Source organism: Siphateles boraxobius, unplaced genomic scaffold (genome assembly GCF_051911475.1).
Source record: "Siphateles boraxobius isolate OS27281-9 unplaced genomic scaffold, OSU_SipBor_1 19, whole genome shotgun sequence".
Lineage (NCBI taxonomy): Eukaryota > Metazoa > Chordata > Actinopteri > Cypriniformes > Leuciscidae > Siphateles > Siphateles boraxobius.
In genome coordinates, this window is record NW_027508799.1 from 31,230,102 (window position 1) to 31,246,092 (window position 15,991).

At 37.0% G+C, this 15,991-nt stretch overlaps 1 protein-coding gene across 1 annotated transcript in view; it reads left to right on the forward strand.

Annotated features, from left to right (window-relative positions):
• Positions 1-15,924, forward strand: part of cdk17 (cyclin dependent kinase 17) — a 57,560-nt gene extending 41,636 nt beyond the window's left edge. The window contains exons 5-17 of the mRNA XM_077234958.1: positions 491-616; positions 2,879-2,935; positions 3,418-3,532; positions 3,622-3,716; positions 3,821-3,883; positions 4,034-4,157; positions 8,055-8,175; positions 8,276-8,373; positions 9,890-9,995; positions 11,810-11,852; positions 12,120-12,210; positions 12,381-12,458; positions 14,238-15,924. Of these exons, the coding sequence (XP_077091073.1) occupies positions 491-616; positions 2,879-2,935; positions 3,418-3,532; positions 3,622-3,716; positions 3,821-3,883; positions 4,034-4,157; positions 8,055-8,175; positions 8,276-8,373; positions 9,890-9,995; positions 11,810-11,852; positions 12,120-12,210; positions 12,381-12,458; positions 14,238-14,275 (1,155 nt within the window). The 3' untranslated portion in view covers positions 14,276-15,924. The remainder of the gene's footprint in view (positions 1-490; positions 617-2,878; positions 2,936-3,417; positions 3,533-3,621; positions 3,717-3,820; positions 3,884-4,033; positions 4,158-8,054; positions 8,176-8,275; positions 8,374-9,889; positions 9,996-11,809; positions 11,853-12,119; positions 12,211-12,380; positions 12,459-14,237) is intronic.
• The last annotated feature ends 67 nt before the right edge of the window (positions 15,925-15,991 follow it).

Here is a 15,991-nt window from a genome sequence, read left to right on the forward strand (position 1 = left end):
GTAAAAAGAATTGAGGGGGAAATATTTATTATTTAAGATTAATATTATTAAAAATAATGCAAAAATAATCCAGAGTATTATGCGTTTCTTTTGATTTTGGGGTGAAATGATTCACCCCTTATTAAACCTTACTAGTACACAAGTATTGTACTGATGTGCTGCCCAGTAAGTTTTTCATGCTGCACGCTCCTTTATAAGTAGCCTGTGGGTGGAGGAAAATGACACGTGTGAGAGATATAAATGGAGGAGATTCAAAGCATGATGGAGGGTTATTTATGGAAGATGCTAATGCTTTGGTTTGAGGACGGCTGTAGGAAGTCACGCTATCTTATTTAAAACACACACACACAATGCTTTCAGACGAGATGCACATACCAAATGAAAATTAGTCACCAAGCATCAATTTTTAATCTGATTCCTACTTTGATATGAACCCAGCTAATTTTGGCCCTTGCGACTGACTTGTTTGTGTGTGTGTGTGATATTTCAGGACTTGAATAAACGCTTGTCTTTGCCTGCTGATATCCGGATTCCTGACGGTTACCTTGAAAAGCTACAGTTGAGCAGTCCGCCGTTTGACCAACCCCTCAGCCGACGATCACGTAGAGCCTCGCTGGTAAGTTTGCGCGCATAAACCCTCAGGTCATGTTTATAATGCTTTAACAACATTAACACGTAATGTCATATTTGCTCCCTACTAATCACTAGTATGTTTTTGTTCTTTGTCTGAACCACATAAACATGTGGAATAAACCGAAGCAAATTAATCACCATATCTTAGGTTTCGCAATATGCCGTGAATCTCTTTGTGGAGCGTATTAGGAGTAGAGCATTATGGGACATCTATCTAGCAACCACACTGCATAGAAACACGAATTCGTTTTCTCATTTGACATGAATGGTTGTGAGAACATGGTGCTCAAGATTAATAAACCTTATTGTTTCAAACACTCAAACACAATGTGGGATTATGTAGATGATTTAGTCTGGCCGGGTTAAAACTATTACATGGCTGTCAAACAGTAAGCCATTGTCACGCTGAGACATATGGGTTTAAACATTGAGAAAGTTATTTTTTAAAAACGAGTGCTTTCTGAGTGACTCTAATGCTGTGTTTTTGATCTGTTTAAATGGACGGTTCATCTGAAAATGATAATTCTGTCAGTATTTACTCATCCTCATGTCATACAAAACTAGTTTGACATTCTTTCTTCTGTGGAACACAACAGGAGATGTTTGAACAATGTATAAGATGCTAGTTTTAATCATCAATGCAATGGAATCATTCAATAACTACAAGCCGTCAAGCTCCAAAAAGCACTATTTTTAGCTCTGTTCTGGCTGGGTTTCTAATATATGATCGGTTAAGCTTCTAATGCTTTTGTGTACAAGGATTTTTCTAGTTGAATGTCATTGACATGTAGGTCATATTTCACCCCAAAATTATCTATCGTTCTATCTGTCGATTGTTATCTGTCGATTGTTATCTATCTATCGTTCTATCTATCGTTCTATCTATCTATCTATCTATCTATCGTTCTATCTATCGTTCTATCTATCGTTCTATCTATCGTTCTATCTATCGTTCTATCTATCGTTCTATCTATCGTTCTATCTATCGTTCTATCGTTCTATCTATCTATCGTTCTATCTATCTATCGTTCTATCTATCGTTCTATCTATCGTTCTATCTATCGTTCTATCTATCGTTCTATCTATCTATCTATCTATCGTTCTATCTATCGTTCTATCTGTCGCTCTATTTATTTATTTAAGGCTTTTGCATTACATTACGAGTCTTCTGAAGCTGTACGATAACTTTTATGCGTCACTATTGGTTGCAAAATGTGATCTGATCAAATGAGATCATAGAATAACAGCTTATACACTGTAAAAAATAAAAAGTATCTGCCTTAAATTAAGTACAATCAACTGTTTGATCAAATGTTTAAGTCATTTCAACTTAAATTACATTAAACTGACTTTAAATTTTTTTTTGTTTAATCTTGTATAACAAAAAAAAGTTTAAATTGCTTTATTTTGGTCAGTTAAAGCAATTTAAAACCATATGTTGTCAATTTATTGATCATGCAATTTTTTACAGTGCACAAAACTATCATATACATGTTTTATAAAACATATTGAAATATATTGCACAAACCATATGGGCTACTTTTAAAGTGATTAAAAAAATCTCATTGTACATACTTAATTGAATGCAAAATACAATTTTGAAGAATTTTAATATTCCATAGTATAGATGAAAAAAGTCAAATGAATTTGAAATGACATGAGGGTAAATAAAATACATTTTTGGTTGAGCTGCTCTTTTAAGAGTAAAAGATTACATCTGAAGAATATTAAGCTGAAGTTAATGAGTACACAGTCCACAGCAAGCTTTTCAAAACAACATGGACTGCTGCAGATAAACGAGAAACCCAGTGTGTCGCTACGAACAGTGTGTCGTACTCTCAGTTGAGCACAAAGACACATACCATGTTCTTTGTTTGTAGGCTGCATACATAGGGGTTTTGCATGTGAAAAGCCCCCTGCTTTTGCGTCTGGGTTTACTTGGGATCCATTGTTCTTAGCTGTCATCCGTCTATGTCGTCCTCACCTCCAACTCTCCGTGTGTGTAAAGTAGAGGGGGTTTATGTTGTTGTTCTGGTGCCCCCTGGTGCCCGTGGGAGTCTGAATACTGTGTGTGTGATTAATGGCTTTGTCTGGGAAATGATTTTGGCTGCAGATATCAGAGATGGCGAGCAACACTCCAGACTCGTGTTTCTCACTGATAAGGTCCGTTAAACACTTGCAGGCTGTTCAGCATTAACAAGATCTCATTAATGAAGCAATCTCTCTCTTTTTCTTTTTTTTATAGTCAGAAATCGGCTTTGGGAAACTGGAGACCTACATCAAACTGGACAAGTTGGGAGAGGTACAGTTTCATTATTTCACCCTCATCAGCTGTCAGAAATTGTCATTTTTAAAGTGGAATAATTGATAATCATATAACTGAACGTGCTCATAATAAGGGGATTATTGAGATGACAGTCTTCATATCATCAACGTTCCGTACACTTTATTTACAGTGTCCTTGTTCCACATTACATGTACTTACTATTATTCATAATTACATACATGCAACTGACCCTAAACCAAAACCTAACCCTATAGTAAGTACAAGTTATTAAGTAATATTACTCGGTACTTAAATTTTTATTTACTCTGTAACAAGGACTCCTTAAAATAAGGTGCAATCCAAAGTACTATTTGTTACTTTTGTTAGTTTTAAAGTAAGGACATCATTATTGGTTGCTACTTATCAGTAAATGATTATTCTGTTAACAACATCCCTAGTGTAAAACCAAAACTCTGAACGTGCATTGAAATCTAATCATTGCTGTAATTGTATTATAGGGGACGTATGCCACCGTTTTCAAGGGGCGAAGCAAATTGACGGACAACCTGGTAGCTTTGAAGGAGATCCGGTTGGAGCATGAGGAGGGCGCTCCATGCACAGCTATTAGAGAGGGTGAGGAATCTCTCTCTCTCTCTCTCTCTTTCTCTAAGATACTAATGTTGATATTGCTCTGATCTATCCTGCAATTGTCTCTCTTTCAGTGTCATTATTGAAGGATTTAAAGCATGCCAATATCGTCACGCTTCATGATATTGTCCACACGGACAAATCCCTCACTCTTGTTTTTGAGTATCTGGTGAGCCAATATCCCACGCTGCTCCTGTTTGTTCCTGTGTGCCATTCTGTTCCATTTGCTTCTCGTTCTGTTTATTCATTTGTTTTCCAATGGCTTTCCTGTAGGATAAAGATCTGAAGCAGTACATGGACGATTGTGGAAACATCATGAGTATGCACAACGTTAAGGTCTGTCCTATGTCTGTTTACTGTTATCAAGCTACTTATTTAGCCTCAAATGGATTTAAAAAAACAAACTGTTGTGTATTAGTGCAATGCAAAACAATATGAGAGTTTCTGTTTGTGGTCGTCTAACCTGTACTCCATGTTCTGTTCTAGATCTTCCTGTTCCAGATATTGCGAGGGCTGGCGTACTGCCACAAACGTAAGGTTCTGCACCGGGACCTGAAACCACAGAACCTGCTCATCAATGAGAGGGGTGAACTCAAACTGGCTGACTTTGGTATGTGGAGCACAATGCTATTAAATAAATGTCTCCTGTCCCCTCCTGTATACTTAAGAATTTTCAATGACTGCGCTAAAATATTCAGTTACTAAATATTTACGCACAAAATTCTTATACATTAAAAATTATTACACGTATGTAATTATTTTCAAATGTATATTACATATATTATATACATGTTATATTATATATATTACAATTAAATAAATATGCATCTATATACTGTGTGTGCATATATATATATATGAAAATGCGTCTCTATAGCACACATTGTGTTTATGGTGCAATTTATATGCAAAAATTAGTTTTTATGTGCATACGATACGCTGCTTTCGTGTGCATTTGATACGCACTTTATTGCGTGTGATACACACGCATCCTACACCACTACTAAACCTACCCATGCGTATCCTATGCACGTAAAAACAATTTTTTGCGTATAAATTGCACGATAAACACAATGCGTGCTATAGAGTCGCTTTTAGTTTTACAGTTGTGTGTGTTGGTGTATATATATATATATGTATATGTGAGTATATATGTATATATATATATATATATATATGTATATGTGAGTGTATATATATATATGTATATGTGAGTATATATATATCTATGTATGTATGCATGTATACGGTATATATATATATATATATATATATATATATATATATATATATATGTGTGTGTGTGTATATGTACAGGTCCTTCTCAAAAAATTTGCATATTGTGATTAGGGATGCACCGATCCGATACTCAGTATCGGTATCGGCTCCGATACTGCCATTTTTGCCGGATCGGGTATCGGTCAGACGAGGCCGATCCAAATCCGATATTGTGCGTCTACTATTCTGTGTTATAGTTAACCCACAAAAGGCACAAATATTTGCCCCACAAAAGGCACAAAAACATTATAAAGCACCATAAAGTTTTCGTGCACTATCTTATAAGTGTTCTGAAGCCATTATATAGTATAATGTGAGATATAAATTAATATTTAAGTCATTAAATTCGAGATCACGTAAACTTTTTCCCTCTGCTGCGGCTGTCAGTCATTCTCCATTCAGCATCAAACAGCGCGTCACGTTCGGGTACGACAGTCAACATGATGAAACTCTCCAAGATGATTCAATGTTAATATTATTATACTTGATCTGTAGATAAAGGTCTATGGTTTCGCATAAAACAACTTTATATTGCTGGACTTTATTGCTGTAACTAAATCATGTTACTTTCTACCGTGTGTCTGTTAGATCACAACACTGGAGTCAGAGCACTATAATTGTTCTTCACGCGCACAGTAACTGATATTTAAAACTGTTAAAAGAAAAGGCTCAATAAACTATTGCATGGCGATAGATACTGTATAATACACTACGCATCAATATGTATTTCCTTTGTGCTTTGAACTTTTCAATGCGGACTCGACGTGCTGCGCGCTGTGACTCCGTGTTGCTTCAAGCGCATCATTCTGCGCTTGGGATGTGCATAAGCGCTTTGTGCCGCACTGTATTGGAGCCTTTTGCGCAATGAAGGATTATTAATAGCCTTTCTTGTTCTGTCCTATATATCATATGTTGCTGCCTCATTAAACAGCTGTGCTATACATTTAAAACATGTCTCAAATTACATAGCCTAGGCTACTATAAAAAATTATGTTTTTGATTTTTGTTATCTTGTTTTTCATTAATGTATTTTACAACAATATAAAGAGCAATGTGTAACGTTTTACAAGATTTAGTGTTACACTTATTGTCTCTTATTTGTTCCCCACTAAATGTTTTTTTTTTCACTAAATGTTCAGATTTTATACAATTATTGTGCACTCGTGATATTTCTAGACTAGATTTTACTGCTGAACTATCCACTAATCTAGTTTATAATAGCATTTTTGACATATATTATGATCATATATTTTTTGGATTTGTTGTTTATCTTTATAATGAAGTTGTCTGTATTAAGTAGATTGTGTTTAACACACAAAAGAGTGATTATCAGTTCAACACACAGAGTTATAGAAATTCCACTTGATTAAAAAAAAAAAAACTGCGCTGGTATCGGATTGGTATCGGTATCGGCCGATACTCAGAATTTTGGTATCGGATCGGTTTTGAAAAAGCGGTATCGTTGCATCCCTAATTGTGATAAAGTTCATTATTTTCCATAATGTAATGATAAAAATCAAACTTTCATATATTTTAGATTCATTGCACACCAACTGAAATATTTCAGGTCTTATATTGTTTTAATACTGATGATTTTGGCATACAGCTCATGAAAACCCAAAATTCCTATCTCAAAAAATTAGCATATCATGAAAAGGGTCTCTAAACGAGCTATTAACCTAATCATCTGAATCAACTAATTAACTCTAAACACCTGCAAAAGATTCCTGAGGCTTTTAAGAACTCCCAGCCTGTTTCATTACTCAAAACCGCAATCATGTGTAAGACTGCCGACCTGACTGCTGTCCAGAAGGCCATCATTGACACCCTCAAGCAAGAGGGTAAGACACAGAAAGAAATTTCTGAACAAATACGCTGTTCCCAGAGTGCTGTATCAAGGCACCTCAGTGGGAAGTCTGTGGGAAGGAAAACGTGTGGCAAAAAACGCTGCACAACGAGAAGAGGTGACCGGACCCTGAGGAAGATTGTGGAGAAGGACCGATTCCAGACCTTGGGGGACCTGCGGAAGCAGTGGACTGAGTCTGGAGTAGAAACATCCAGAGCCACCGTGCACAGGCGTGTGCAGGAAATGGGCTACAGGTGCCGCATTCCCCAGGTCAAGCCACTTTTGAACCAGAAACAGCGGCAGAAGTGCCTGACCTGGGCTACATATAAGCAGCACTGGACTGTTGCTCAGTGGTCCAAAGTACTTTTTTCGGATGAAAGCAAATTTTGCATGTCATTCGGAAATCAAGGTGCCAGAGTCTGGAGGAAGACTGGGGAGAAGGAAATGCCAAAATGCCTGAAGTCCAGTGTCAAGTACCCACAGTCAGTGATGGTCTGGGGTGCCATGTCAGCTGCTGGTGTTGGTCCACTGTGTTTTATCAAGGGTCGGGTCAATGCAGCTAGCTATCAGGAGATTTTGGAGCACTTGATGCTTCCATCTGCTGAAAAGCTTTATGGAGATGAAGATTTCATTTTTCAGCACGACCTGGCACCTGCTCACAGTGCCAAAACCACAGGTAAATGGTTTACTGACCATGGTATTACTGGGCTCAATTGGCTTGCCAACTCTCCTGACCTGAACCCCATAGAGAATCTGTGGGATATTGTGAAGAGAAAGTTGAGAGACGCAAGACCCAACACTCTGGATGAGCTTAAGGCCGCTATCGAAGCATCCTGGGCCTCCATAACACCTCAGCAGTGCCACAGGCTGATTGCCTCCATGCCACGCCGCATTGAAGCAGTCATTTCTGCAAAAGGATTCCCGACCAAGTATTGAGTGCATAACTGAACATAATTATTTGAAAGTTGACTTTTTTTTGTATTAAAAACACTTCTTTTATTGGTCTGATGAAATATGCTAATTTTTTGAGATAGGAATTTTGGGTTTTCATGAGCTGTATGCCAAAATCATCAGTATTAAAACAATAAAAGACCTGAAATATTTCAGTTGGTGTGCAATGAATCTAAAATATATGAAAGTTTAATTTTTATCATTACATTATGTAAAATAATGCTTTAAATAACTTTATCACAATATGCTATTTTTTTTAGAAGGACCTGTATGTATACATGTGTGTGTAATACAAAAAATATATATATATACATGCATACATTTTTATTTAATATATATTAATTAATATAATATTTATATTATATTATTTATATATATATTTAAATTCAAGTAAAATAATATTCATTGCTCTTTGTTTGTGTGTATTTGTAGGTCTAGCACGAGCCAAGTCTGTTCCCACGAAGACCTACTCTAATGAGGTGGTGACCTTATGGTACAGACCTCCTGATGTTCTGCTGGGATCCTCAGAGTATTCCACACAGATCGATATGTGGTGGGTAGTGTGTCTGTGTGTGTTGCAGTGCTCATTTACATTCAGTCTTCTCCTGCAGACGCTTGCTCTGTCTTATCCCCTCTCTTGATCTCTGTCTCAGGGGTGTTGGATGTATATTTTATGAAATGGCTGCAGGTCGGCCGCTGTTCCCAGGATCCACCGTTGAAGATGAGCTGCATCTAATCTTCAGATTACTTGGTAAGCAGAAACACACACACACACACTCATGCTTGCGTCCAGCTCTCCATCTAAATGATTCAATTCAGAGCCTGTGTGATGAAACGCACACTTCAACTCCAGACATTACGACACTAAACACACACACACACACACACACACACACACACACACACACACACACACACACACACACACACACACACGCACACTCACTCACCAGATGTGTCATAGTGCTGAGACTCAGAAGTGCTTCTCACCTGCTTTAAAAATCTGAGCTGCCATGCTGCTTATCCACACACACACACACACACACACACACACACACACACACACACACACACACACACACACACACACACACACACACACACACACACTATTGCATGGAAACTGTGAGATCACATGGTCGGTTACCTCAGTTCAGCTGAAATACTGTCCGACTGACTCTCACCTGATGTGTTCCACTGCTCATCTTGGTGTGGAAGTTGTTTAACAGCCATAAATCTTTTTTTTTCCCTTTTTTTAATAGTTTTCAAAACTATAGTTTTTAAATGTTGCTTGAGTAGAGCATGGCTCTAGCAATACTATAGCTATTTGTTTGATTTCCAGAGAGTGCATTGAATTTAGTGTAAGCTGCTTTGGATAAAAGCATCTGCCAAATGCATAAATGTAAATAAATCATGTAAAGTAGTTCAGAGGCTTCCCACTATCTAGAAATATCAGTGAAATTGAGTGGTTTTCAGCAGTGTTATTTGTTTTTATTCTATTTTTAAATAGTTTTATTCATGTTTTGAATTAGCTTGTGTTCATTTAAATGTTAATTTTAGCCATTTTATCCGTTTTTCTTTCATTATGTTTCTTTTTTTCTTTATTTTCAGTTGATAATTTTTTTGCTTCAGCTTAAACTTATTTCAATTTATTTCCAATGCAACATTTCTATTTTTTTCAACTGTTTATATTTTATTTAAACTTTTTTTCAATTGAAATATTTTTTTAAAATAGTTTTAATGTTAGTTACAACGATAATAACCCTAGTTTTCAGTCCTCCTGGAAAAGTAATAATTATTAGAATCTTAAAAATTCTGGAAATTTCTATAGTGAATATCCAATTTTCCCCATTTTCCCAGATCTCTTTTGCTAGAGATTAGCTCTTTGCAATATCTATAAAACTTTATGTTTCATATAAAAGTATATACAAACGACTGGAAAGATCATAGTCAAAAGATGTGTGTGATCTCTGAATTTAAGTAATGTAAAATCCAGAATGTATCTTCAGCAAAAATGAATTGGTATGGATGCATAATATCAGTGATCATATTATTGTCCTGTAAATATATATAATTTATATAATAATTTTACTCGCATCCACTTGCACTCGCTCGCTCACACACATGCACTCACTCACACTCATTCACTTACTCAGACACACACACACTAACTTTTTTGGCCATCATATCAATTATTGGTCATAGCAACATAAATATCAGTTCTGTTTAGAAAGTGTTAACCATGTTTTTTGGTTTTGTGTGATCAGGTACACCTACAGAGGACAGCTGGCCCAGCATCTCATCCATCGAAGAGTTCAAATCCTACAACTTCCCCAAATACAAGCCTCAGCCCTTCATCAATCATGCACCCAGGTACCTGCAGTGTGTGTGTGTGTTAGGGGTTGAACGACTTCAGATTTTTTGAAGTCGACTGTTATGACATTAAAGTCGATTCGACGTCGACTAGTCGATGACGTCATTCATAAAAACACAAGAAATGGGACTGCTTTGCAACATGCCACAATTTGCAATTAATTAACAGAAAATTATACAGATGCTGACAGACAGCTCATAATGGGGCCGTTTACACCTGGTCACTTCATGCGTTTTTACTGATCTGATTTATCAAAACGATTCCATTTACACCTGGTCACATAAATATGTTTTCGCAAAACGTCAATCTTCGTCAGATTTCCGAATCTTCAAACAACGCGCTATATGATTACCATATAGTATATGCAGATTTCACGTCACCAAAAGCAACAGTAATGAGCTGCATTTTATTGATCATCAGCTAATTTCAAAATCAAAGACCGCAATAAGAGAGACAGCACTGGTAAGATCATTTTTTTTCTTTACTTTTAACGAAGATTATTGTGTGTTAAGCGTCTGCGACTTACTTTCACTTTGATTTGCGATAGTTTGCACGTTGGCTTGATGAATAGATGCTCGAGCTGCTCATCTGCGGTGATGCGTGTTGCAGCTTCATCGCTATAATACACTCTCACACGTTCATTTTTAGCATTGTTGGGAGAAGTCCAATTTACATTTGTGGTTTCAACAACCAGATGCATTTACACTTGTCCAGTTTCGTCTGTTAAGCGGCCCAGACCTCCTCCTGAAGTGGTTTGAGCGATCGGATTTAAATCCGTCTCGAATGCGTTTCGGAGGGCGTCTACACCTGGTCTTTTCAAGATCGGATAGCTATCAGATCACAGAAACGCATTAAGTGGCCAGGTGTAATCAGCCCGCTGTTTACATCATCATTTAGGATGAAAAGAAAAAAGAAAAGAAAAAAAGCTATAAATTCACATCTGCGCATTAGTGATGCGCAGATCCAAGTAATACAAAATAATATTCCAATTAATTGCGGGTGAATTAGAGGTAGGCTACATCATTAATATGTTTAAATAAATAAATGAAAAAAATAATGTTTTAATGATTTTAATAAAGAGACTGAACTCTCATTTCCCAGTAAAACAGTGAGCGTGCGTCATGCTTTTACTTTCGTTTTTAACAATATCTAGTGTTAGGTTAGAAAAGTATTTACACACACTTGATGTACCAATGCTGCTTTCTCAGTGCAATAACCCTCTGGGCTCTTCATCTGTTGTCGTCTGCAACATGTTAGTATCAAAATTAGCGCAATCATAGTGTCACATGATCAACGTGACTAGTCGACGTCAAGCTTAAAGCGTCGCGGCATTGCATTAAAGTCGACTAGTCGGTTCAACCCCTAGTGTGTGTGTGTACAGGTGCTGCATTGCCGTTTCATACAGTGTGTTTGTTATGAGTTTGTGTACTCAGTGACTGTGTTGTGGCTTTAGTGTGTTTGTCTTGCCATACAGAGCAAATGACCATGACCTCAAAGCCTGTGTGTGAGTGTGTCGATGCTGCTGTGGGAAAGTTTGTGTGTGTTCTGGTGTATGTTAGAAATCCGTGTGCGTGCCAGTAAAGCAGGATTTCCTCTGGAATTTCTGAGGCCGTTTGCTTCCTTCCTTTCGTTTGCCAGTCTGATTTGTCAACCTGCCGATGGTCACCTCTCTCTCTCTCTCTCTCTCTCTCTCTCTCTCTCTCTCTCTCTCTCTCTCTCTCTCTCTCTCTCTCTCTCTCTCTCTCTCTCTCTCTCTCTCTCTCTCTCTCTCTCTCTCTCTCTCTCCCTCTCCTCTCTCTCTCTCCATCAACAGGTTGGATACTGAAGGAATAGAGTTGTTATTGTCCTTTCTAAAGGTAAGAATGTGCCAGAGCTATGGATTGCATCAAATATAGGCCTACACTTATAGCAAACAATTAGAAGACTCAGTGACTTAAACAATTGATAGCTCTGAATTAGCATTTTCTAAAGATGTGTACTCTCAGTAGTAGTAATAGTAACAATAATTATTATTATTTATATATATGTATATTTACATATATTTTTCTTGGATTGTGTTAATAAAATAAACAACCCTTTGTCAGTCTGACAGCCGTCCTCGTTTATTTTTGTTTTCTCCATAGTATGAGTCCAAGAAGAGGATCTCTGCAGATGAATCGATGAAACAACCCTACTTCAAGAGTCTAGGCATGCGTGTGCAAACACTGCAAGAGAGTGAGTGCCCTTACACACACACACACACACACACACACACACACACACACACACACACACACACACACACACACACACTGCTCATGTACCACTGCATGATCAAACACACACACACACACACACTGCTCACTCATATATCCTCATTCTCATGATGTGCTATGGTTCTGCAGACATATCTATATTTACACTGAAGGAGGTGCAGCTTCAGAGGGATCCCGGTTACCGGAACTCCTCGTACCCAGAGACAGGTGTGTGTCTGCTTTGATCAGTGCTCTGCATACATATTCAGAAACTCTTTATTCTGTTATAGTGGTCATCCAGGATGGGTAATACTCAGTTATTTGTGAAAGTAGTTTCTGGAACTGACACTAGGGGACACTGTTCGTAATAGACCAATAGATATTGACCAGGTTAATTAATGGGGATGATTTTGGGTGATTATTTAAAAATTTGTGATTAACAGATACCTGTGCCTCTTGCAGTTAAAGGGATAGTTCACCCAAAAATGAAAATTCTGTCAGTATTTACTCACCCTCATGTTGTTCCAACCCCGTAAGACCTTCGTTCATCTTCTGAAGACGAATTAAGATATTTTTGATGAAATCTGAGAGCTGGATTACTCTTCCATAGGCTTCTTGAGGGATTGAACTTGCAGGCCCCGAAAAGTTATTACAGACATCGTTAAAATAGTCCAAGTGACTACAGTGCCTCAATTTTAAGTTTATCAAACGACGAGAATACTTTTTTTGTGCAAAAAAACAAAAATAACGACTTTATTTCAACTATTAATTTCCTTCTCTGTGGGCCTCGAGTCAGTTCACTAGTGTAATAGCGTACGCTTCTGTTGTTGTACGTCACACGCATCACTCACATGACCAGCGTCGGCCAATAGTGAGCCTGCGTGTGGCGTAGCACTACACTATCACACTAAGTTAACTGACTAGAGACCAACAGAGAAGGACATGTATAATTGAAATAAAGTCGTTATTTTTGTTTGTTTTTGTGCACAAAAAGTATTCTCGTCGCTTGATAAACTTAGGATCTAGCAACTGTAGTCACTTGGACTATTTTAACGATGTCTTTAATAACTTTTCGAGGCCGGCAAGTTTCAATCCTTTTGAAGCCTATGGAGGAGTGATCCAGCTCTCAGATTTAATCAAAAATATCTTAATTTGTGTTCCGATGATGAACGGGTCTTACGGGGTTGGAACAACATGAGGGTGAGTAAATACTGACAGAATTTTCATTTTTGAGTGAACTATCCCTTTAAGCTATAAATATTGTATAGAATTATTTTTTTATTTTTTACAAAAATTTCTCGATCAATAATTTAAATTTCTTTATTTATATATATATATATATATATATATATATATATATTAAAATAATTATTTAAATGTATTTGATATATATATATATATATATATATATATATATATTTATTTTTTTATTTTTTTATTTATATATAAATGAATATATATCCTAAAATGTATTGTGTATATATTATAACATTTTAAAATATTTATTTTTTGTATCATTCCGTACCTTTGTGCACTGTTCTCTCATCTAATAATATAACTAATACATTTAATAACTAAATATATTTTTTAAAAATTATATGTTTTGCTGCTATATACATTATACATTATACACATGTGTGTGAGTATAATGTGTAATGCAGAATTTAAATCACATTTTAAATAATATTTTTATAAATAATTGTACAACTATTTATTTATGCATTTGTTATTTTAGAATTATTTTGTAACCTTGTACGCCCTGTTCTCTCCTAATAATATAACTAATATAACTGCATACATTTTTAATTAATTACATATGAAAAATATTTTTGAAAATTATTCATCTCATCTAAAAAAATATATATATACATTTTATATATAATGTTGTGGGTGTAGCTATATACATTTTTTAATTAATACATTTTTTTTATTATTATTAATTTGTAACTTTGTAAACTTTGTTCTCTCCTCCTCTTCATTCTCTTCTTTCTGTCTCTCCCCTTACAGGAAACAGCAAGAACAGACGGCAGAGCATGCTGTTTTAAGCTGCGTTCCCTTACACTCTTGCCCATCACAAACACACACTCTCACACAAGCACACACACAAACACACACACACTGGACGGATCAGGTCGATGGCTCTTATTCCGTGACTGTGTTGAATAGACTAACTGACTAGTCCCCCTCGCCCTCTGAGAGAGGGTGTTTGTTGCGTGTGCATGCGTGGTGAAAGGGAATGGGTTGATCAATACCATAACCCCCCCCCACCCCCCAGTGTCCCGCCTCCAGCATGCAGCCTTGAGCCAGAACGCCCATCGGCCCCTCGTCTGGACGCCTTCCCCGGTGTGACGCTTAGGGTGTGTGAACATGTATATATTTATTGACGGAGGAGTTGTTTTGCTGCTAACTGACTACTGTCTCTTCGTAACTTCCTCACTCTTGTGCGACCCTCCTGGTTGTCTCGGACACATCAGTCCCACGTCAATATGTTTATTTTTTAGGAACGATTCAAATTCTGTTTGAATGTTGATATCGCAGCTGTCCGTTTATTGTTATGTTGGTTTTACAGAAGTGAAATGCGTGTTTTGAATTTACTTTTGATTTTCCTGGCATGCCGATTTCACTTCAAGACAAACCAAACGTCCTGAAAAAATCCTTCCCTTCCCAAATATTAATTCCTCAAGTTTTAAAGCATCATTTCAAGAAAAATAAGAGTGGATATGTTCCTCAAAGGCCACGTCACGTGAACGGCCTGCTCAATCAGGGACCATCTCAACCAGGTGGGCTTCAGAAAGCTGCAAAACGAGGGTGGAAAAAGCAAACACTGGACCAGCAGGAACTTTGTGACCTCACCATTTTGAACTGAGAACCAACTTTCCCCTCTTTAGCATTCATTCGTTCATTCACAGTGATAACTTCCTGTCGGAACTGAAGTTCTTGTTTGTCAGATTTTTTATTTCTTTCTTTCACAGTCGGAGCTCCTGATGCATCATCAAAACCAGTTGCAAATGACTTTCTCCTATTAATCGAGCTCCTCTGTAGCTTACGAGTGTGTGCAACACATGTGAAAGAGCGAGAAAGTGTGAGTGTATGTGTGAATACGGAGATCAGTAACTGTACAGAGCCCATTGCTCCATGCAAGTGATGGCTATGAAGATGAGCTAGTTTCAATAACAGTATTAAGAGATCTTTTTAAATGTTACATATTGACTCTTCTGTGAATTTATGGTATCTTAAAGTGGCATGTTGGAGTCCGACTGTCCCACATGTGTGCTTGATTTTATTCAGAAGAGAAAAAAGATATTGTGTGTATAAAAAAGAAATAGTAACTACAACACAAAAAAAACTTTTTGACAGCAGCGTTGGACCAATGTTTCTTTTCCCAGCATTTATAAACATGAAGAACCCAGAAGATATTAGATTTGAAATGACTGTTTGAATTTTTTTTCTGAACTGACAGATGTTAATTAATAATGTAACACCGGAGTCGATTGTTTCTGGAGAATGCGTGCGCGAGTGTGTGCGTGATTGCGTGTGTATACGTGACGCATGGAATGCGTGTTGTCCTGTAAGCTCCGCCTCCGACGCTCTCAGAACACCTGCTGTCGGCTGAATTGACCGTTTAACTCTTTGTACTGCAGATATTTATTTCTCTTAATCAGTGAAGTAAAAATGGTCTGTTTCTTACAGCGAACTCTCTGTCGTCTGTTTATTATATTTGTGTTTGCGTGTATTTCATCCTGAAATGGTGCGAGGTGTTT